The sequence below is a fragment of the Electrona antarctica genome (assembly GCF_951216825.1).
Source record: "Electrona antarctica genome assembly, chromosome: 1".
Lineage (NCBI taxonomy): Eukaryota > Metazoa > Chordata > Actinopteri > Myctophiformes > Myctophidae > Electrona > Electrona antarctica.
Genome location: NC_136806.1, coordinates 4,331,524 through 4,356,924, shown reverse-complemented (window position 1 = coordinate 4,356,924; position 25,401 = coordinate 4,331,524). Strand labels below are relative to the sequence as shown.

The following is a 25,401-nucleotide window of genomic DNA, read 5'->3' as shown; positions in this document are numbered from 1 at the left end:
TGCAACTTGTACCACGTCCACATTGAGGAAACATCTCAAAATCAATATGCCTACACGAGTCCACAACTCACGAGAATAATCTAGGCACATCGCGTTTGTGAGCCATGCGGAAAGCCGTGCCCGCTCTCCCCGCAGCTTCACCACAGCCGACGGGGGACGATCTGATGCAAGGCTGGTTTACTTTCCCCAGGCTAGTAACGTAATAGAAAATAAAAACTACTAACGTCTACAGAGCTTTTCATTAGGCGTATTGTACAACTGTTGTTAATGGTGTTAATTTAGAACGCCAATGACTCGACGTCTTTCTGTCTGATATTTTATGAATCACGTTAACTATAGGCTAGAGCCAAATCAATTTGTCTGCACTTATTTTTTACAACTTATAAGCAACTCAACTGCTTTTGATTTGGCTCTAAATTATTCGCGTGACTGTTGAGAGCCCAGCGTTTAGGTGCATATACCTCCATAGATTGATTACTTTATAAACAGTTTGCAGAAAAAAGCACAGGAACGTAGCCTATACAGTTCAATACAAGGTCTGCTAAGAGGATTTTATAATCCAAGAAAGCACTATGGCTTGTTTCCATTAGGGTAAGGGGTCCTTCATATTACATTAATCTGAACATTAAAGACAACATTTGTCACCACAACAATATCATTATTGCAATGTGTACTGTATATTTAATATACAGTAGGCTACAAATTGCAACAATGATATTGTTGTGGTGGCTAGCTGCTGGTGGTGGTGGTGAAGTTTAAATAATAGTGCCACCTCATAATTGTAAAGTGCATTTTCAATAATTGAATTAATGAATTTGTGTTTATTATGTACTTGGTTAGGTTAGTTATAATATAAGCATAATCTATGTCAGAAAAAAGGGGGAAAAAATAATATTAGGATCCGTTAAGGGAACCGTTAGGAACCGGAACCGTTAAGAGGGATCCGGGAAGGATCCGGAACCGTTAAAATCCTAACGAATCCCAACCCTACTCGCCGCTGGCTACTACCAACGCACGCAACGCCTACAAAGAAAGCCACTGCCAGACTTTACCGTGATGACTACATGAAGTTTGGCTTCACGTTTACTGGGGATACAACTAACTTCTTTTAACTATGAGCTTGTAGATCTGCTATTTTTCAACAGCTAAAGCATAACATAATGCTTAAAACACCAACAAGGGTTCCCGCCCCAAAATGGGTTAACAGTTTACGATTCAGGGTTAGGTTAACACACTGCTAAAATCTAAAATATCTAAAACCACATATTACACACATTATAAAGACGCCCAGGAAAGTGTTCTAAATCTTCTAAATGTGCATTAACATATATATTTTTAGCAGTTCTTTGAGAATTTAGCAGTTATTGGACATACAGGGGGACTATGAATGGAAAAATAAATTCAAGGAGCTAAGCCTGGACAGGTTTTGGTTGGCTGTTGGCAAAGAATATCCAGCCATCACAGACAGCGCAATGGCAGTTCTGCTCCCCTTTTCCACAACCTACCTGCGTGAGCTTAGCTTTTCAAGCCTGACTTGCATAAAAATCACACCTGTGTGAACGGAGTGGTGCAACTCCCCCCTCTCTCTCTCTCTCTCTCTCTCTCTCTTTCTCTCTCTCTCTCTCTCTCTCTCTCTCTCTCTCTCTCATTAACAGGCAACAGTGCAGCACTATCTCTCTGTTTCTGGCACAACAGCGCCCCTACTGGCACTCATTGGTACTCGTGCTCATAGTCACATCACACATTTCTCTTTAAAGTTATTTGATGAGTGCTGTCATGTGTGTTTTTAAAAGTATATTGGGTTCAAAGAAGTTTTACTATATATATATATATATATATATATATATATATATATATATATATATATATATATATACACACACACACACACATGCACACCCCCCCCCCCCCCGTATATCTAGGTGTGCCCCGAGATTTTTAGGCTATGAAACGTGTGTCCTGGGACAAAAAAGGTTGGGAAACACTGCTCTAGTATGTGAAGAGTCTGCCTGTGCTATTAACACATTTTGGAAAAAAAAAAAAGTTTTTCTCCTCTGGTGAAAAGCTGTAATTTGCGCGATGGCAGTCTCTCAGTCAAATCTGGTCACATATGTTGTTCCAGGAACCCCCCCACCCATGAAGCAAAGATTTGAGTTAAAAACGTTAAATATATATTCCAATTTTGTGCCACATTTTCACGATTATTCAAAAAAAATAGCAGACCTACAAGCTCGTAGGGTAAATGGTGCATTTATATTTATATTTATATATTTTAGGGCGCCACTCGGTGGCGCGCTATGAGCTTGTAGATCTGCTATTTTTCAACAGCTAAAGCATAACATAATGCTTAAAACACCAACAAGGGTTCCCGCCCCAAAATGGGTTAACAGTTTACGATTCAGGGTTAGGGGTTAGGTTAACACACTGCTAAAATCTAAAATATCTAAACCCACATATTACACACATATAAAGACGCCCAGGAAAGTGTTCTAAATCTTCTAAATGTGCATTAACATATATATTTTTTTGCAAAAAAAGGGTGAAGTTTCCCTTGAAGGTCTCAACACAGTTATCCCCCCCCCCCCCTCACACACGCGCAGCATCTATAAGATGTTTTCCATCTCCACGCCTCTCTCTCAGAAGGAACAAAACGGCCTGACCAATGAAACGGAACAAGGATTGTAATTGTTATTCTCGGGGAATATAAAAAATGACTTTGTCGTCGGGTTGTGGCTTCATCGCGCCGTGCATAGGCGTCGTCTTTTTGAGGCGCTTTGACGCATGTTTTGAATTAACCCATTCTGGGCAGGAACCCCTTTCGGGGGTTTTAAAGCATTATGTTATACTTTAGCTATTGAAACAAAGCAGATCTAGTGCCACACTATGAACTTGTAGGTCTGCTATTTTTGAAAAATCATGAAAATGTGCCTCATATCTTTGAATATATATTATTACCGAGTGGACATTTTAACTCAAATCGTCGCTTCTCGGGGTGTCCCTGGAACAACATATATTCAGATGGGGGGGCGGAGGACTATTACATATCATTTTTGGGGTCCTTGACATGAAATATTGAGCACCACTGATACAGAAACATAAGGTTTTTCAGAGAACTGTCATGATTTTGAAGACATTTTTTAAATTTCGACGTCAGGCCAAAATGGGTTAAGCCGCAGCATCGAGACGAGACAACTCCATTACGGCGTGGGACCGTGTTCGTGTTTAGCCCGTTCTGGGCGGGAACTACCTTTTGGGTTTATTTAAGCATTATGTTATACTTTAGCTGTTAAAAAAATAGCAGATCTACAAGCTCGTAGCGCGGCACCGAGTTCGGTGCCGCGCTACGAGCTTGTAGATCTGCTATTTTTTTTTAAATCGTGAAAATGTAGGGGCGGTGCAAATCTTTGAAGATTTGAGTTAAAAACGTTCGCTCTCTTTGCTTCTGGGGGGGGGGGTCCCCTGGAACAACATATTTTCATGCGATCGGTGGGCCAATTGCATATATTTTTGGGGGACATGAAAATGTTTGAGAATCACTGACATAGAAACATGGGTTTTTCAGAAAACTGTCGGGATTTAGAAGGCATTTTGTAGAATCCTCCTCCAGTCTTAAATGTGTTAGAGGCTGCTACTGCTGTGGTAATCTCTTTTTTCCTCCTCACACGGATCCCATGTGCACTCGCTGGATGATGGCATACAGTGGTGGAAAAACACATTTTACACTGCACAAGTATTGGCATCAAATTGTACTTAACCTATGTTTCTGTTTCAGTGGTGCTCAATATTTCATGTCAAGGACCCCAAAAATGATATGTAATTGGCCACCGACACCATCTGAAAATATGTTGTTCCAGGAACCCTCCCAGAAGCAAAGATTTGAGTTAAAAATGTTCGCTCTGAAAGAATATATATTCAAAGATTTGCACTACATTTTCACGATTTTTCAAAAATAGCAGACCTACATGAGCTTGTAGATCTGCTATTTTTCAATAGCTAAATTATAACACAATGTTTAAAACACCAAAAGGGGTTCCCGCCTAAAATGTGTTAACGTACCAAAAGTAAAAAGTACCCATTATACAGAATTTCAATTTTTCAAATGTATACAAATCTTTTGAAACAGATCTGCTATTTCCAAATGGCCCAACATGTATATAGTGCTGAAGTGGTTAATGCATGTTTTATAATAACCATCAGAATTTACAAAGTAACTAAAGTTTTCAAATAATTGTAGTGGAGTATAATAACGGTACAATATGTTGCCTCTGAGATGTAGTGGAGTAGAAGTAAAAGTATATTGGAAATACTCAAGTAAAGTACTGTATTCACACCTCAAACGTGTACTTAACCCATTAAAACTCAATGGTCGCCAAGGACTTATTTAACTTCTTTTTCATGATGTCCTGGAGCGCCAAGGACGTGTTTTTCGTGTTTTATAACATGGTAAAAAATATATATATATATCTAAAATGAAAAAAGATATATATGGTGGCGGTCTGGGACTTTTGGCGCCCCCTGGTGGCGGTGGATGAGTTCTGAGGCCGAAATAAATTAAAAAAATCTGTTTTCTGAAAACCAGCTGTTTCTATGTCAGTGGTCCTCAAACTATTTCATGTCAAGGACCCCGGAAATTTTATGTAATTGGCCTCCGACTCCCATCTGAAAATATGTAGTTCCAGGACCCCCCCCCCCCCCCCCCCCCAGAAGCAAAGATACAAGTTAAAAACGTTTTGCTGTGAAATCATTTATATTCAAAGATTTGCACGATTTTTTAAAAATAGCAGATCTACAGGCTCGTAGCGCGGCACTCGGTGCTAAAGTACAACATAATTAGGGATGTCCCGATCACTTTTTGTTTTTTTGCTCCCGATCCCATTCTGATCATTTGATTTTGAGCATCTGCCGATAAAGATCTTTCCCGATCCGTTATTTATATGTGACCCCTTCCAGTATTTTCACCCACAAAAAATTGTGTTTTTTGTTTTTAGCCACATTAACACAGTTGGAATGTTAAAGAATGTTTTTATTCCATCAGAAAGTTGTTTTAGTGTCATTAAGTCGTTGTAATTACATTGCAACAATGTCTGTGTAATTAAAGATTATTTGCGTATTTTGGGGGTGTGAACATCCCTGCACGTATTTACATAGAGTCGATTCGATTGGCCACGTATTTACATAGAGTCGATTCGATTGGCCATACCTATGTATTGTTCTCCAGTATTTACATAGAGTTGTTTCGATTGGCCATACCTATGTATTGTTCTCCAGTTCGATTGGCCATACCTATGTATTGTTCTCCAGTTCGATTGGCCATACCTATGTATTGTTCTCCAGTTCGATTGGCCATACCTATGTATTGTTCTCCAGTTCGATTGGCCATACCTATGTATTGTTCTCCAGTTCGATTGGCCATACCTATGTATTGTTCTCCAGTTCGATTGGCCATACCTATGTATTGTTCTCCAGTTCGATTGGCCATACCTATGTATTGTTCTCCAGTTCGATTGGCCATACCTATGTATTGTTCTCCAGTTCGATTGGCCATACCTATGTATTGTTCTCCAGTTCGATTGGCCATACCTATGTATTGTTCTCCAGTTTACATAGAGTTGTTTCGATTGGCCATACCTATGTATTGTTCTCCAGTTTACATAGAGTTGTTTCGATTGGCCATACCTATGTATTGTTCTCCAGTTTACATAGAGTTGTTTCGATTGGCCATACCTATGTATTGTTCTCCAGTTTACATAGAGTTGTTTCGATTGGCCATACCTATGTATTGTTCTCCAGTTTACATAGAGTTGTTTCGATTGGCCATACCTATGTATTGTTCTCCAGTTTACATAGAGTTGTTTCGATTGGCCATACCTATGTATTGTTCTCCAGTTTACATAGAGTTGTTTCGATTGGCCATACCTATGTATTGTTCTCCAGTTTACATAGAGTTGTTTCGATTGGCCATACCTATGTATTGTTCTCCAGTTTACATAGAGTTGTTTCGATTGGCCATACCTATGTATTGTTCTCCAGTTTACATAGAGTTGTTTCGATTGGCCATACCTATGTATTGTTCTCCAGTTTACATAGAGTTGTTTCGATTGGCCATACCTATGTATTGTTCTCCAGTTTACATAGAGTTGTTTCGATTGGCCATACCTATGTATTGTTCTCCAGTTTACATAGAGTTGTTTCGATTGGCCATACCTATGTATTGTTCTCCAGTTAGGGTGTGAGTTGTTTCGATTGGCCATACCTATGTATTGTTCTCCAGTTAGGGTGTGAGTTGTTTCGATTGGCCATACCTATGTATTGTTCTCCAGTATTTACATAGAGTTGTTTCGATTGGCCATACCTATGTATTGTTCTCCAGTATTTACATAGAGTTGTTTCGATTGGCCATACCTATGTATTGTTCTCCAGTATTTACATAGAGTTGTTTCGATTGGCCATACCTATGTATTGTTCTCCAGTATTTACATAGAGTTGTTTCGATTGGCCATACCTATGTATTGTTCTCCAGTTTACATAGAGTTGTTTCGATTGGCCATACCTATGTATTGTTCTCCAGTATTTACATAGAGTTGTTTCGATTGGCCATACCTATGTATTGTTCTCCAGTATTTACATAGAGTTGTTTCAATTGGCCATACCTATGTATTGTTCTCCAGTATTTACATAGAGTTGTTTCGATTGGCCATACCTATGTATTGTTCTCCAGTATTTACATAGAGTTGTTTCAATTGGCCATACCTATGTATTGTTCTCCAGTATTTACATAGAGTTGTTTCAATTGGCCATACCTATGTATTGTTCTCCAGTATTTACATAGAGTTGTTTCGATTGGCCATACCTATGTATTGTTCTCCAGTATTTACATAGAGTTGTTTCGATTGGCCATACCTATGTATTGTTCTCCAGTATTTACATAGAGTTGTTTCGATTGGCCATACCTATGTATTGTTCTCCAGTTAGGGTGTGAGTTGTTTCGATTGGCCATACCTATGTATTGTTCTCCAGTTCGATTGGCCATACCTATGTATTGTTCTCCAGTATTTACATAGAGTTGTTTCGATTGGCCATACCTATGTATTGTTCTCCAGTTAGGGTGTGAGTTGTTTCGATTGGCCATACCTATGTATTGTTCTCCAGTTCGATTGGCCATACCTATGTATTGTTCTCCAGTATTTACATAGAGTTGTTTCGATTGGCCATACCTATGTATTGTTCTCCAGTATTTACATAGAGTTGTTTCGATTGGCCATACCTATGTATTGTTCTCCAGTATTTACATAGAGTTGTTTCGATTGGCCATACCTATGTATTGTTCTCCAGTATTTACATAGAGTTGTTTCGATTGGCCATACCTATGTATTGTTCTCCAGTTAGGGTGTGAGTTGTTTCGATTGGCCATACCTATGTATTGTTCTCCAGTTCGATTGGCCATACCTATGTATTGTTCTCCAGTATTTACATAGAGTTGTTTCGATTGGCCATACCTATGTATTGTTCTCCAGTTAGGGTGTGAGTTGTTTCGATTGGCCATACCTATGTATTGTTCTCCAGTTAGAGTCCATTCGATTGGCCATACCTATGTATTGTTCTCCAGTTAGAGTCCATTCGATTGGCCATACCTATGTATTGTTCTCCAGTTAGAGTCCATTCGATTGGCCATACCTATGTATTGTTCTCCAGTTAGAGTCCATTCGATTGGCCATACCTATGTATTGTTCTCCAGTTAGAGTCCATTCGATTGGCCATACCTATGTATTGTTCTCCAGTTCCACGTAGCCGATCACCGCCCATAAGTAGCAACGTGTTCAGGCTGTCAGTAAACACAACATCATTCTTGTTGTTTGTTTGTGATGGCTAGTAACTTTGAATCAGAACGCTTGCTTAACGCTTTAAATGGATATACACAAGACGGTCTCCTGGAAGGATTTATTTTAGATTTCATACACGGTGGCAGTGACTCGGATTTAGAGCTCACGGACACGGATGAATCTGACGCTGATGATGAAGACCATGGCGTTGTTTTCGATCAAATCAACAGGAGTTTGTGTTGTGATAACGAGGAGGAGGACGACGAGACTGGAGGGACAGCTGGGCCGGGTGGTGTACAGGTCGGCATCGCCTCACTTTTACTTGTACCAGAAGTTAATAATGTCGCAGTGAACACCGACCGACCAGCAGAGATGGAGAAAATAATAAACTTTGATTGCGGATGTCATACAAGATCAATAGAGAACGTAGAACAGCCGCATTTGTCTTGCAGTAAACAACTCGATCCAGACATGATCTGGGAGACCCGAACTGTTTTAAACTGTATATATTTAGTCCCAGGCAAAGTGCAATTTTAAACTTTATATTCTGTATACTCTTTAGTCCCAGGGAAAGTGCAATTTTTGTCGTTTATGCCATATCACAATAGTACAATATCCCAAATCACAGACTATTTCCAGTCTAATATGGATATAATATTGATACTAGGGATGTCCCGATCACCTTTTTTTGGTTCCCGGTCCAATTCCGATCATTTGAAAATGATGTGATCGGCCCCCGATTTCCGATCACCCGATCGGGACATCCCTAAACATAATGGTTAGAAGTGGTTAATTACAGTACTTGTAAAGTAAAATGTACTAGTACTCGGTGTCTTCACCACTGATGGCACATGATGACACCATTTCATGTTGTGGAGGAACAGCTGTGTGCATGTTCACACACTCACACACATCTGTGTGCATGTTCACACACTCACACACATCTGTGTGCATGTTCACACACTCACACATCTGTGTGCATGTTCACACACTCACACACATCTGTGTGCATGTTCACACACTCACACACATCTGTGTGCATGTTCACACACTCACACATCTGTGTGCATGTTCACACACTCACACAGCTGACGCCGCGATCGTTGCCAAATGGAACACAGATCTGTGTAGAAAGAGAAGTGAAGAAGTGTTGGCTGTAAAACGTACTGAACATGTTTCCAGTGAGATGTCACGAAGCTCTGTGTTTCTGATACATAATGTAACACAGTCCCTATGAATATTCCATGTGATTGAGATGAGTCTCTTGCTGCTAGGATTATGACAGTAGTTTCTCTCTCTCTCTCTCTCTCTCTCTCTCTCTCTCTCTCTCTCTCTCTCTCTCTCTCTCTCTCTCTCTCTCTCTCTCTCTCTCTCTCTCTCTCTCTCTCTCTCTCTCAATCTCTGTCTCTCTCTCTCTCTCTCTGTCTCTCTCTCCACGGTGCTTTTATTTTATTTTTTTCCTAAGGGGTTGGAGTTGGAAAAAAGGAACGAATATTATGTGTAGTCTTTAGTGGAGACAGAAAAGAAATGTTCTAGTTGAATGATTGTCTAACAATAAAAGAAGGGGAAAAACAGCAGAACTTGGTCCATGTGTGTTAAACCCAGTTGGCTAAGCATGCTACCACGGCACCAATCCACCTGATTATTCCTTAACGAGAGAGACTGCATGGTGGAATATACTTGTGAGAGACTTGACTTACAACAAGTTTTCTAATTACAATCCAAAGGAGCGGGGTCTAGTTAACCCATTTAGGGCGGGAACCCCTTTTGGTGTTGATCTAAGCTATGAACTTGTAGGTCTGCTATTTTTGAAAAATCGTGTAAATGTGCCTGAAATCTTTGAATATTTATATTCTTTCAGAGTTTCAGTTTTTAACTCAAATCTTTGCTTCTGGGGGGGGGGGGGGGGTCCCGGGGGGGGGGGGGGTCCCTGGAACAACATATTTTGAAATATTGAGAACCACTGATATAGAAACATGAGGTTTTTCAGAAAAAAAAGACATTTTAAAAAGACATTTTTTTTTATTTCGACGTCAGGCGTAAATGGTTTAAGGATCATCAAATCCACTGTTCCATGTATTTTACAACAGCTCCTGGCGAAGAAGAAGGGGAAAAAAAGCACCTGCTCCTGTGATCTCCCTCCCCTTGAAGTGGTCCCTGCATTCCTGCAACCTGACATGAAATGAAACAAAATAAAAAAAAAACATAATAAAACACGGTTTTGAGTTCTGAAACTCGACACAAATTAGCATTTTGCCGGCTCCCTTCCGTCCGTCTTGATAATGCAGCGTGCGGCGTTGGATTGGATAGCTCGTTAGGTGAAGAAAAAAAGCAGCGACTTTGATTGATTGCACGCTTTCTCATTCTCATTCATGTCGAACATTGGCTGCCTCTCCGGGATGGACGCGCACCTTGAAGACAAAACCATGAAAGACGTCTATTTTTCTTCAAGACTCGTGCAGCCTATGAATGATTTGGAACAGCTGTGGCCAAATTTGACTGAGCGGCTGCCATTGGATTTTTTTTTAATCCAATGGCACGTCATATGAAAGCAGGGAATCATAGCTTCAAATTGACATTTTGGTTGTTCAGTTTGACCCACCAGTTTTGGAGATATGGCTTATAGAGGAATGTCTTGCAGAGAAACAACGAGTTGAGTAAACAGGCTTGAAAGGTTCGCTTCTGTGGACTCTTTATTTCATATTTACATGTCGACACTTATTTCAGACATGCTCTAGTATGTGAAGAGTCTGCCTGTGCTATTAACTCATTTTGGATAAAATATAAATACATTTAGTTTTTCTCCTCTGGTAAAAAGCTGGAGGTTGCACGATGGCTCTCAGTCAAATCTGCATGTAAAGGTCATTTTGTATTGTTTGCCACGTTTTGGCCTTTTTCCCTGTCATATTAGTGTGGAGTATTTTCCTGTCCTCCGGAGATGCTGGGAGACACGTGGGAACGACAGAGGACAGAGGAGTTATCAGCCTGCTGAAAACACAATTTCTTTGTGGGGGAGGGGGCGGGGGTGTGTTTACTCTCAGTGTGTCTTTGGGTGGCGAGCAGAGGGTCTCGTTGATAAGCTCCTTCAGGAGGCAGGCGGTTGTACAGTGAACGATAACATTATGCTAAACATTTATTATTATTTTTTGCCACTGCTGTTTAAATGCCTGCCTGTGTGGTTCACCCCCCCCCCCTCCCCACACACACACACAGTTCTACACACAGCTCCATTATAGAGCGCCAAAGTCCTGACGTCACTCGGCTCATCCCCCGGTTCACTGAAGTCCTGACGTCACTCGGCTCATCCCCCGGTTCACTGAAGTCCTGACGTCACTCGGCTCATCCCCCGGTTCACTGAAGTCCTGACGTCACTCGGCTCATCCCCTGGTTCACTGAAGTCCTGACGTCACTCGGCTCATCCCCTGGTTCACTGAAGTCCTGACGTCACTCGGCTCATCCCCTGGTTCACTGAAGTCCTGACGTCACTCGGCTCATCCCCTGGTTCACTGAAGTCCTGACGTCACTCGGCTCATCCCCCGGTTCACTGAAGTCCTGACGTCACTCGGCTCATCCCCCGGTTCACTGAAGTCCTGACGTCACTCGGCTCATCCCCCGGTTCACTGAAGTCCTGACGTCACTCGGCTCATCCCCTGGTTCACTGAAGTCCTGACGTCACTCGGCTCATCCCCCGGTTCACTGAAGTCCTGACATCACTCGGCTCATCCCCCGGTTCACTGAAGTCCTGACGTCACTCGGCTCATCCCCCGGTTCACTGAAGTCCTGACGTCACTCGGCTCATCCCCTGGTTCACTGAAGTCCTGACGTCACTCGGCTCATCCCCCGGTTCACTGAAGTCCTGACGTCACTCGGCTCATCCCCTGGTTCACTGAAGTCCTGACGTCACTCGGCTCATCCCCTGGTTCACTGAAGTCCTGACGTCACTCGGCTCATCCCCTGGTTCACTGAAGTCCTGACGTCACTCGGCTCATCCCCTGGTTCACTGAAGTCCTGACGTCACTCGGCTCATCCCCTGGTTCACTGAAGTCCTGACGTCACTCGGCTCATCCCCTGGTTCACTGAAGTCCTGACGTCACTCGGCTCATCCCCCGGTTCACTGAAGTCCTGACGTCACTCGGCTCATCCCCCAGTTCACTGAAGTCCTGACGTCACTCGGCTCATCCCCCGGTTCACTGAAGTCCTGACGTCACTCGGCTCATCCCCTGGTTCACTGAAGTCCTGACGTCACTCGGCTCATCCCCTGGTTCACTGAAGTCCTGACGTCACTAGGCTCATCCCCCGGGGGTTCACTGAAGTCCTGACGTCACTCGGCTCATCCCCTGGTTCACGGAAGTCCTGACGTCACTCGGCTCATCCCCTGGTTCACGGAAGTCCTGACGTCACTCGGCTCATCCCCTGGTTCACTGAAGTCCTGACGTCACTCGGCTCATCCCCTGGTTCACTGAAGTCCTGACGTCACTAGGCTCATCCCCTGGTTCACTGAAGTCCTGACGTCACTCGGCTCATCCCCTGGTTCACTGAAGTCCTGAAGTCACTAGGCTCATCCCCCGGGGGTTCACTGAAGTCCTGACGTCACTCGGCTCATCCCCTGGTTCACTGAAGTCCTGACGTCACTAGGCTCATCCCCTGGTTCACTGAAGTCCTGACGTCACTCGGCTCATCCCCTGGTTCACTGAAGTCCTGACGTCACTCGGCTCATCCCCCGGTTCACTGAAGTCCTGACGTCACTCGGCTCATCCCCCGGTTCACGGAAGTCATTTCTCTCTTGCCTAACGACCAGAACCCGGGTGTATCATGGGCTGTCAAGGCCAGAAAGTAGCTTTTTGGCAGCTCGGTAGGCATTCCCACATAACTTCCGGGTATGATGATGATGATGTCAGGCGCATACCCTCTATAGTGCCTGCATGCCAGCCTTCAGACACCCCCACCCCACACACCCCCTCACCCCCCCACGTCACGCCTCGACTCCCCAAACCGTACACAAACAACCACGCCCGTTCCGCTCCGTTCTACCCCCTGCCCAGTGGTGTAAACAACACGGTTCCGATGCCATATGGCACCGCCCTCCGTCCCGCTGGGCTGAACAGGACCCGGAGAACCGCAACACAGCGGCGTCGTCTCCTCCCGGACTTCCTTCTATAGTTGGAAAATCTCCTCTCAGCGGCAGAGCTGTCTGTCTGTCTCGTTACCAACGTTGTTTGAGAACAATGTGCCAGCCAAAAGGAGGGGTGGTGGGGGGGGAGTATGAGGGTGTCCGGAGTCTGTCCGCGTGACTCGGCTCGATCATGTCAAGCTCAGGACGACAGTCACATGCCATCTGTTGTGTCTCTCCCTCCCCCTCCCTCTCCCTCCCCCTCCCCCTCTCCCTCTCCCTCTCCCTCTCCCTCTCCCTCTCCCTCTCCCTCTCCCTCTCCCTCCCTCTCTCTCTCTGCCACAGACAGGACTATCTAATGATGCAGCAGTGATGATGAATCGGCTGTACCTGAATAACCCCATTTAAAAATGTATTGTTATTGTATGTATTAACAGAGCTGTATAGAGCTCTACCAATATCATTACAGTATAGTGTTATTGTATAACAGAGCTGTAGAGAGCTCTACCAATATCATTACAGTATAGTTTTATACAAACAAGCTTGCATACCGATCTCCAATTATAGTTTAGTGACTGACAACACATTATAACTTGTTCCTGAACCTTGTGAGCTTGTTTGCGCTGCCTTGTGTATTCTTGGCCATTCGTTTATGCAAGAATACAAGAATGACTTGCATCATAACTGCTAGGTGCAGCAAAGAGACTAGGGCTCCATTTTCGTCACCGCTAAAGCCCTTATCCCTAAACTAATTTGCCATTTTTTACTATTTTAAAACATTTAAAAATAGTTCAACTAGCCAATGTACATCGACACGTTGTTAGCTTGTAGATCGGCTATTCGTACTATTTTAAAATGTTTTAAAATAGTAAAATATGGCAAATAAGTTTAGGGATAAGGTGTAAGGGGTGGCGCAATATCTAGGGCTATGGCTTTTTTACTATTTTGCAAAACATTTTTGAATAGTTAAAATGGCCAGTCTACAAGCTCACAACGTGTCAATGTAGATTGGCTAGTTGAACTATTCAAAAATGTTTTTCAAAATAGTAAAAAAGGGCAAAGAAGTTTATTGATAAGGGGTTTAGCGGTGACGAAAATGGAGCCCTATGGTTTTTTTTTATCTCCCATTGGCTTGGAGGATACGGCTTCATGTTGCAGCGTTCAGACTATGGGTTTTATATCCCATTGGCTTAGAGGATACGGCTTCATGTTGCAGCGTTCAGACTATGGGTTTTATCTCCCATTGGCTTGGAGGATACGGCTTCATGTTGCAGCGTTCAGACTATGGGTTTTATCTCCCATTGGCTTGGAGGATACGGCTTCATGTTGCAGCGTTCAGACTATGGGTTTTATCTCCCATTGGCTTAGAGGATACGGCTTCATGTTAGTAGTAAGTAGCCTTGTCGAGCCATGAGGCCCATAGGGCAGGAGCCTATCTCCTGTTTCTGTAGCGTGAGGCAGCTTGATGTACAAGTACACCCCCTGGACATGACGCTAGTATGTCGCAGGGACTTACCCCCCAATCCAACCCTCGATGCTGAGTGTCAAGCAGGGAGGCACTGGGTCCCATTTTTAGAGTCTTTGGTATGACCCGGCCAGGGATTGAACCCCGACCTCCCAGTCTCAGGGCGGACACTCTAACCACAAGGCCACTGAGCTGGTGGCCTTGTGGGAGCTGCAACATGAAGGCTTTGTTTAAAAAACAGGCATACAACAGGCATACAATTATATTTATAAGCAACATGGAAGAACTAGTCCACTTTATTTTGAACAGCTGAACGAGTGGTTCCTTCCCCTCATTAAAGAGCACTCCATCAAAACCGTTGATTATTAAATTGTCATTTAGCCACAGCAGCGAAGACAATAATTAGAGACCATGGTGTTGTTTAAAAAATAAATGATGGATGGCATCAAACAGCTGCACGCACACACACACACACACACACACACACACACACACACACACACACACACACACACACACACACACACACACACACACACACACACACACACACACACACACACACACCAAATAATGAGTTTGTTTTGTCTGCAGTAAACAATCTGAGGCCACGCAGATGAAGAGGGACACACAATACCCTTGGTTAAAAAAAACACACGTATTGCTCTTTATAACACCAGTTCTGTACCGACGCGTGTTAAGCAAGAGAATGAACTGCTCACTGCATGCTGCCTAATTCAGATGCATGGCATGCTGCACCATACGGTATGCTGTATGCCTTTTGGTTGGCAGGGCCAAGATAACTGCTTTCTGTTTTATTAGTTTTGGCAGGTAGATGTATAGCATAATGTGAACTACATTGAGCAATTCAAATAACTGCAAATGTCCCCACGGGGCCCCCTCTCATTCAGAATGACATACTGTAGTTATTATGCACACAGGGGCCCCTCAGAATGACATACTGTAGTTATGTATGCACACAATCCAGGCTCGTTCCAAACCTTTCTGTCCAGGGTCTAGTGTTGAGTCGGTATATTTGTGCAAGGGATAATGTTCAGCAATGTTAAAGATGGAGTAAGGATGGGTATCGAGGCTAAAGATGGAATGCCCGCCGTGATTTTTGGTATTTTTGTATTTTAAAGATGGAGTAATGAAAGCCTGGATGGGTATCGAGGCTAAAGATGGAATGAATGCCCGCCGTGATTTTTGGTATTTTTGTATTTTAAAGATGGAGTAATGAAAGCCTGGATGGGTATCGAGGCTAAAGATGGAATGAATGCCCGCCGTGATTTTTTGTATTTTAAGTTCACCCCGTGAGGACCGGTCACGAAAACCCTACTAAAGAGCAGAAAAAACATCTTCATAATGCAACTATTTTTGATACAGAGACAGTCATGGAGGCAACTGTTCAGGAGAGGAGAAACACTATTTTTTTAATCCAAAATGAGTTAATTGCACAGGCAGACTCGTAGCGTTAGAGTCCACATTGAACCTTTCAAGCCTGTTTTCTCAACTCGCTGTTTCTCTGCAAGACATTATACTCTATAAGCCATATATCCCACAACTGGTGGGTCAAACTGAACAACAAAATTATGTCAATTTGATTCCCTGCTTTCACATGACATGAAAATAAAAAATCAATGACTTAGCCTCGGACAGAAACCCATTCAGAGACACATTCTATGTGTGCAGGTTCAGATCGATGTCTCAACATCCCTGAGGAGAGAAATGCTCATCCGATGGACCTGACTGACAGTTCCCTTCACTTGATAGAAGGATACATACGTATGTTATTTCCTCCCAAAGGGGGGTTTTCACTATAGCATCAAACCCTTCTCCATCCCAGCCGTAGAAAACCATGTTTACTGCGTGAAGTGAGTTGATATATACGGCTGAGGGAAAATAACCCATTCTGGGCGGGAACCCCTTTTGGTGTTTTAACTAAGCATTATGTTGTACTTTAGCTATTGAAAAATAGCAGATCTACAAGCTCATAGCGCGCCACCGAGTGGCGCGCTACGAGCTTGTAGGTCTGCTATTTTTTAAAAATCGTAGAAATGCGGCACAAATCTTTGAATATATATTCTTTCAGAGCGAACGTTGTTTTTATTTTGACGTTTAGGACTGAGGACAGATACTACAAAATGTCTTCTAAAATCATGACAGTGTTCGGAAAAACCTCATGTTTCTATATCAGTGGTGCTCAAACTATTTCATGTCAAGAACCCATAGAATTATATGTAATTGGCCGCCGACCCACATCTGAAGAATACGTGGTTCCAGGGACATCGACGTCAGTCCTAAACGGGATAAGCTCCCGTGAAATCCCAGTATATCCGTGTGGTTCAGTTGGAGGACACATGGGCTTGAAGGACATCCTCCCGACTGTTTGTTATAACGTTCACACTGGAATTCACCATCCACCACAACAACTTACGGCGGCGAGCATCTCCAATTCTCCATCGCTTCGTGCAACTTATACCGGCGTCGAGCGAGCGAGCATCTCCCTGCTTCATAATCCTCCTCTCTCTCTCTCTCTCTCTCTCTCTCTCTCTCTCTCTCTCTCTCTCTCCCACTCGCATCGCTCCCCAGGCATGCAGGCAGGCAGTGGTGGGAAATGTTGCTCACGTTTTTTTTTAAAGTAAAAGGTATCAATACTGCATTGGAGAAATGATCTGTTAGAAGTAAAAGTCAGGAATAAAAAATGTACTTGATGTACAAACATATTGTTATCAAAATGTACTTAAAGTAACACACACATGACAAAAATCTACAAGCTACAAATCTACAAGTGTGAGCTTGTAGATCTGCTGTTTTTCAAATGGCCGAAATGTATATATTGTAGGGCTGTAGTGGTTAATGTAGGTGTTGTAATAATAATCAAATCTACAAAGTAAGTAAGGAGGAGTGAAATCGCCTCATGCGCTTTTGAGCAACTTAATGCAAGTGGATGGGAGGAGAAATCCGGTGCCGTCTCTATTCATATATACTCTAAGATGCAGACAGGCAGGCCCTAGCTCAGCCCCGGCCATGTCGCTGTTTGCTTGCTTTCATTATATTTATTTATGTATTGCTATAAACTTTGGGAATTGCATGTCAACAAACTCCTCCAGTAAGTCATCACTGCTTATCGTGGCCCTCTGGTGGCCATGCTGCGATATGACGATTGTTATCGCGGTCTCGGCGGAACAGAGCGGCGTGGATACAGAGAAATACGCTCATGGCAGCTATAGGGTAGATTGTGAGAGAGTAAACTCCACATAAACTCCACTTAGAAGAGATACTTTTTTTTGGTTTAAGGCTTTTGTTCAATCTATGTACAATCTATGTACAATCTATTCACAATCTATGTTCAAGTGCCTTGGAAAAAGGCGCTCTATAAATGGCACAATTTGCCATTTGCAGTGTTTTAACAGTTTCAGGGCTTTAAATTGATTGATCAAACGATATGCCCTGCTTATTACGCGTTTCCCGCTATTTGTTTTATGTGTCTAAATCGCAGATTTTTAATAATTAATGCATGTCAAACTGGGGGTCCTTGAAATTAAACGGGTTGAGAATCACTGCTAGAGCCGTAAAAATCTTCTCTTATGGGGGTCCCTGGCATGTCTTTTCAAATAGGGGTCCGTGGGATAATTAGTGTCAATTTGGGGGTCCTTCACGTGAAAAAGTTTGGGAACCACTGACAGTTTTTTCAGAAAAATTTAGAAGACATTTTGTAGAGTCTGGTCTCACTCCTAAATGAATTAAACTTCTCTCAGAGTAAAATGTCCACCGAGGTCTTTATACTGTGCAGAGAGCAGTGCTGTTAAAAATTGCTATGGCAACCTTTACCCCTGCTGGTACCGACCCGTGTGCCCGGCGGGAACCCAGATGGCGTGTCGGCATAATATTGCACCCTTAGGTTTATACGCCGAGCCCCCAATCATCGCCAGGAGCTCCATCTCCAATAAGGCTGGTGATTTTATTCTGCGGTTGGCGCCGCAGTGTGTATATGGCCTGGAACCCAGTAGACTCCCTGCAGAGAGCTAAAAACACTGAATATGAGCAGCTCAGTCTGTGCTTTACAGAATGCAAAATGGAAGCCTCTGGTGTTGTAGACATTGCGCTCCGCACAGATTACTCTGTTTGTGTTGCAAGATCGCACGTTTTCAGAGGCTCAGTCTTATAGCAAATGAGTAGCAGACTCTAAGTTTGCGTTTAAAAGTGTTAAATCCCCCAATGTGCGTTTAAAAAAAAGAATCACATCAATTATGGCTTGATATCGGCTTAATTCTTTTGAAAAAGTGCAACTTGCGCAGTTGGACTGAGAGCTTCTGTCGACTTTCTGATCCCCTTGAAAAACAAGCTTGATAGCAGGCCTGCGTGTGTACTATATGCACGCACACACACATGCACGCACGCACGCACGCACGCACGCACACACACAGAGAACACAGAAAAGACAGATTGTTTGTATTTTAGATGGTCTTTCTCTCTCGGCCTCTGCGAGCACAGACATCTATCGCTCAGTTGATTGGTTGGGAGTACTTTGGAGGAAAAAAAATCATGGTATCTTTGGTAGCGAAGCTGGCCTTTTCCTCTGTGCATGGATTAAGGATTATGCCTTTAAAAAGCGGTCTTAAGATGGATGCTACGTGGGGCTCGGTGCTAAGTGCCTCAGACCTGTGTAAAGGCCAGGGTCCAGTGAGTCTGCATGCGTCGTCCAGGGAAGGTCCACTAATACACAACCATAATCACATTACTGGGATCCATTCCTCCGCTCGTGCACTTTCTCACCCCCTTGCTCGCTCTCCTCCCTCTTTTCTTACTCCCTCAATATATGATACGTATAGCTTGCGGAGTTAGTTCAGTCAGATATAGGGGGTTCATGCCGTGCTCAAGGGCGCATACATATACTCAAGGGGTTAATATGTTGCATTACTATGTGGGTGTATTCAGTGTGTGCAAGACCCACGTGCCATTCGCTGATGTGGCGGTCAGCTGACCAATTGGGCGGGGTTACTTAAGCTCACCTAGACTGCATGCTCTTCCTTCCTTCTGCATATGGTTCCTGGTTATGTGATGTTTGCTCCCAGCGCCACCCCAGGGGGGGAGGGGTATTTATTGTGTATCTATCTCCCTGCTCTTAATGTTTAACGATGGTGTTTGATTGTGCAGAGCAGGGAGAAAAATGTAGCAGAGCCGAACGCCAAGACAAAATATTATATGCACAGTTTGTATTCTCATTCTATAAAAAAATATTGGTTAAATCTATTCGTGAGTTATCTGACTGAAATGTCTCTCTCTCCCGCTCTCTCTCTCCCACCAGCAGTTAGTTAGTGTTAGTGGTGCATGTGAGCTCTCGTACTGCGAGGTCCATGGTTTCATTCATTCACTTCTCATGGAAAACTATAGTGTCTAGTTCGGTCACGATAAAACGTTGTGGAGGTTTCCTTGTGTATGCACGACACATGCTTATGATGTGCGTTAGGGTTATTATTGTCCTTTAAACTCAATGGTCGCCAAGGACTTATTTAACTTCTTTTTCATGATGTCCTGGAGCGCCAAGGACGTGTTTTTCGTGTTTTGTAACACGAAAAACTTTTTTTTTTTTTTTTAAATACAAATATATAAAATAATATAAAAGATATATGGTGGCGGTCTGGGACTTTTGGCGCCCCCTGGTGGCGGTGAATGTTAAGGTGCACATACTGTACAGCCAAATGAACGAAGACAACAGCCAGCGTTCAGTAATGTCCTTTTTCATTTTTATTACACAAGTGAATTTAAACATATCAGACGGTCTAATGTTTTCCCAAAAGGAAATGTACTTAATTCCCGTCTGACCAGAAGCAGGGCTGAAACAATGAGGACAAACACCCACATTCTGACCAGAAGCAGGGCCGAAACAATGAGGACAAACACCCACATTCTGACCAGAAGCAGGGCTGAAACAACGAGGACAAACACCCACATTCTGACCAGAAGCAGGGCCGAAACAATGAGGACAAACACCCACATTCTGACCAGAAGCAGGGCCGAAACAATGAGGACAAACACCCACATTCTGACCAGAAGCAGGGCCGAAACAATGAGGACAAACACCCACATTCTGACCAGAAGCAGGGCTGAAACAATGAGGACAAACACCCACATTCTGACCAGAAGCAGGGCTGAAACAACGAGGACAAACACCCACATTAGAAGCAGGGCTGAAACAACGAGGACAAACACCCACATTAGAAGCAGGGCTGAAACAATGAGGACAAACACCCACATTAGAAGCAGGGCTGAAACAACGAGGACAAACACCCACATTAGAAGCAGGGCTGAAACAATGAGGACAAACACCCACATTAGAAGCAGGGCTGAAACAATGAGGACAAACACCCACATTAGAAGCAGGGCTGAAACAATGAGGACAAACACCCACATTAGAAGCAGGGCTGAAACAATGAGGACAAACACCCACATTAGAAGCAGGGCTGAAACAATGAGGACAAAACACCCACATTCCATTAAAACAGATGATTCCCCGGCTATTTACAGCGGCCATAAAGGTAGAAATATATGCATAGAATCGGGGGTGAAACTATAAAATAAAGAGATTCTTCAGCATGGTGGTAGCAGTAGCTCAGTAGAGGGCCAGGATCTGGACGTATAGAAACTATAAAATAAAGAGATTCTTCAGCATGGTGGTAGCAGTAGCTCAGCAGAGGGCCAGGATCTGGACGTATAGAAGCTGTTTCTAATGTGCAGACGTTGGCATGGCGCTGTGATCATCCGTAAAATACAGGCAGGCAGGTGTTTCTAAGGCCATTATTCAGTGTAATGGTGCCTTTTGCCATGTGCGCACGCACGCACGCACGCACGCACGCACGCACGCACACTGGACACACAGGTTTTCACTGTATTACTATAGACTTGTGTGGACATAAAGACCTTAGAACGCCTTTGAAAATGGCTGTTTTTTGTTGTTGTTTTTTAACCCATTTTGACCTGAGATAAAATTCTAAAAATGTCTTCTTTTCTGAAAATGTCAGTCGTTCTTCTATTTTTCAAAAATAGCAGATCTACAAGCTCATAGCGCGCCACCGAGTGGCGCGCTATGAGCTTGTAGATCTGCTATTTTTCAATAGCTAAAGTACAACACGATGCTAACACCAAAAGGGGTTCCCGCCCAGAATGTGTTAATCTACTGTATGAGATGGGCAATGTACACAGTATCAAAATAGTGACAACTTTAACCCCAGCCCTTAAAGCTAACCTCTAAACATCCAATCATAATCCCCCCCCCCCATCTGAACTCCCCAAGTCATTATTAACTTTAAAACAACCATTCATCTTGTGAGGACCAGGCCGATCGTCCTCACAATGTCATATTGCACGCACGCACGCACGCACGCACGCACGCACGCACGCACGCACGCACGCACGCACGCACGCACGCACGCACGCTCGCACGCCACGCCACGCCACGCCACGCACGCACGCACGCACGCACGCTCGCACGCCACGCCACGCACGCACGCACGCACGCACGCGCACACACACGCACACACACACACTTGGTGGTTTCATGGTCTCTCCTGCCAACAGTGACGCGTCATACGGTACGCAGGTTTTGCTCTCTTGGTGTGGGTCGATACAACATGGCTGTTGTTGTTTCATGGTCTGTTGTTCGTCGTATCTCTGACCGTTTGGACTGGGCTTCATTTGCCTTTTCTTATTTCCCTCACAGCCTTGTTGTCCATTGTGTCCAGAACTCTCTCTGCCTGTCTGTGTGCTCTGTCTGTGTCCTGCCTGTCTGTGTGCTCGGTCGAGTGCTCTGTCGAGTTGTTTTTTAATAAATCAACTAAACCGGTTCATCTGATTAACAACCTAATCCTGCATTATACTTAATTTGTTGCACAATGCCGTGCAAACTTATAGTAAAAATCACACCTGTGTGAACTGAGTGGTGTAAGGTCTTATATAGCCTGATCAGCTGTGGTCTGACGTCATGTCTGACGTAATGAAATCACACCCGGGTGAACTGGGTGACCGTAGCAACCATGCTCATTGTTTGGTACGAACAGACAGACAGACAGACACGTAAACTAACAAAGCCAGTCGTAGGAGTGGTTTACACTTGAAAATAGCCGATATTGTAGATTGGCTATTCATCGATCATCATGTGGCAAAGTAATTAATCTTGCATGGTTATGGCGTTATAATTCATGATATATTTTCTCCGTTAAATAATCTATAATATATTATCTATTCCGATTTAAGCCGGCTGAGATTCTCCATTTATTCATGGCATGCACTGACTAGCTCATTTAGACCTGAGGACGATACTACCAATGTCTTCTAAATCCTGACAGTTTTCTGAAAAACCCATGTTTCTATGTCTCATGTCAAGGACCCCCAGAAATATATGTAATTGACCCCATCTGAAAATATGTTGTTCCAGAGACAAGTTCGCTCTGAAAGAATATAGCTGTACATTCAAAGATTTGCGCCACATTTTCACACAAAAAAAAAAGATCTACAAGCTCGTAGCTTGGCACTCGGTGCCGCGCTACGAGCTTGTAGATCGGCTATTTTTCAACAGCTAAAGTATGACATAGTCCTAATGCTTAGTTAAAACACCCCCAAAAGGGGTTCCCGCCCAGAATGGGCTAGATATGCATCGCATGCGCTGGACGCTGCAGTTTGATATCTGCTCTCTGTGCAATAATATCCACACACACAATATCTCCGTCAGTTCAACACATTCCACTTCAACGCACCGCATGAGTTATGGGTTATGACGCACCTTTGGAACGTTATGGGTCTGACGCACCTTTGGAACGTTATGGGTCTGACGCACCTTTGGAACGTTATGAGTCTGACGCACCTTTGGAACGTTATGGGTCTGACGCACCTTTGGAACGTTATGGGTCTGACGCACCTTTGGAACGTTATGAGTCTGACGCACCTTTGGAACGTTATGGGTCTGACGCACCTTTGGAACGCGACACACTTGAGTTATGGGTCTGACGCACCTTTGGAACGCGACACACTTGCATAACTCAAACATCTAACCCTCAACGCCTCGCCATGCATTCATAATGTGTCGGTTCCTCTGCGCCGCGTGCGTGCGTGCGTGCGTGCGTGCGTGCGTGCGTGCGTGCGTGCGTATGAGCGCACATGCGTCTTTATCCCTATCTGGAAGGGGGGAAAATGAGGAGGGGGGATTTATTGTCAGAGTGCCAGAACTGTGGAACTACTTGAATTTTGGAAGTGGCATGTACATTTGACCACAGTCTGGAAGAGGCATTCCTTACCAAGGTGCTTAAGTACCAGCGTCTTAAGGATGCTGTTATACAGCTTGGCTACAAATGTAAACTACTTGTTGTTCATATTTGGAAGCCTCGGTAATGTCCATAAATCAGTCGTGAGGGGCCTGCAGATTGCAGGCATGCCCAATAAGCCGAGAGCTAAGGCATCGGCAAAATTCTGTTCAGTGTCTGCAATAATTGGCAGTCGCCATATATGTGACCGGGTCTGGCAAATAGGCCCTCATCTCGACCAGAGTAATTTTTCAGTTTTTTACAGATTATTAAAGAACAGAATGTAAGCTTTCATATGATTTATCATTCAATGAAATTGGAAAATATTTGAAGGAGATATGACCATCTTAAAATGGCGATGCTTTCTGTACCTGTGATCTGTATCCTGAAGCACTTGTTGTAGAGTTTTTTTCAAGTGTGCGCATCCACTATTGTTTGTGTTTCTTCTAAAATGTGAATGCGTGTGTGTGTGTGTTCTCTGTGCGTCCATGCAGAGATCTCGGGCAGCTCCGAGGACATCCCTATGGTCCGTTGGAGGCAGCAGTGGCTGGAGAACGGCACCCTGCTGTTCCACATCCACCACCAGGACGGCGCTCTCACCATGCCCGGCCACGCCCCCACCCAGGACCCCGCCTCCGACTCTGCGGAGGAGGAGCTACGCATCCTGCACATCTCCGTCATGGTAACCGACTGTTCCCAAATATGGTCATATTGGTGTATGCAAGAACCCCTGATGGAGCAAATTTAGTGACGGAGTGACTCGCGACAGACAGACAGACAGACAGACAGACAGACAGACAGACAGACGGCAATAATTGCCCACTTGTCACTTCTTGGCTGCTCAACCAGTAAAACAATAGGTTTTACAATTCAGGATATTGGTTTTGCAAATTAAACACACACACACACACACACACACACACACACACACACACACACACACACATGCACACACACACAACGATCCGCCTGCCATTGTGCAGTAGCCGTTTCAATTCCAATTTCAGTCCCATCAGGGGAAATGGTTTCGTGGCGCTTTGTATCCTGGCGTTCTTTGTGTCGTCGTCGTAAAGTCACTACGATGCCACAGATATCATGGACGTGTCAGAGAGAATGAAGAATGCTCCAGTCTTACAATAGAAGAGTACCTGCCGTTTCTCCTTCTGTTGGGAGGGAGTTTGTTTTGAGGACTAATCCTCCACGCAACGCGGCAGCGGGCGTGAAAAGACAAATGATTTCAGGTGCACAAAGCGCTTCAGGACGCCTCGAGTGTCCCTGAACGCCAGACAAGACGAGACGAGTTGTTTACCACATTCTCAACGACGAGGCGATTCGAAGTGCTTTACGTCAAAACATTAAGCACCGATGGAGACACTAAGACACAGTGCATTAAGACGCCCATTAAGAAACACATCATAAAAGTTCAAATAAAAACAAAGGAGATACAAACAAGTGAATAAAGTTACAGTGCAGAAGAAAAGATCTCAGTAAAATCCTCTCTGCTAATTTGCATTTACTGAGAGTTATACGAATAGAAGGATATACAGGATATACACACAAGTCTTTCACTAAACCTCTGAAGAATCACACGGTCTTGATTGTATAACTCCATTTCACGGAAATCTGCCTTTAAAAAATAGTGCCATCATTTGTCATATAGTGTCGAAAAAATATACTCCACCACCGCAAACAGCAACAACATCAACA

General features: G+C 43.9%; 1 protein-coding gene across 1 annotated transcript in view; it reads left to right on the top strand.

Annotated features, from left to right (window-relative positions):
• Positions 1 to 25,401, top strand: part of astn1 (astrotactin 1) — a gene marked incomplete at its 3' end in the record, with an annotated part of 1,033,675 nt that overhangs the window by 92,399 nt on the left and 915,875 nt on the right. The window contains exon 2 of the mRNA XM_079507194.1: positions 24,189 to 24,376. Coding sequence (XP_079363320.1) covers positions 24,189 to 24,376 — 188 coding nt within the window. The remainder of the gene's footprint in view (positions 1 to 24,188; positions 24,377 to 25,401) is intronic.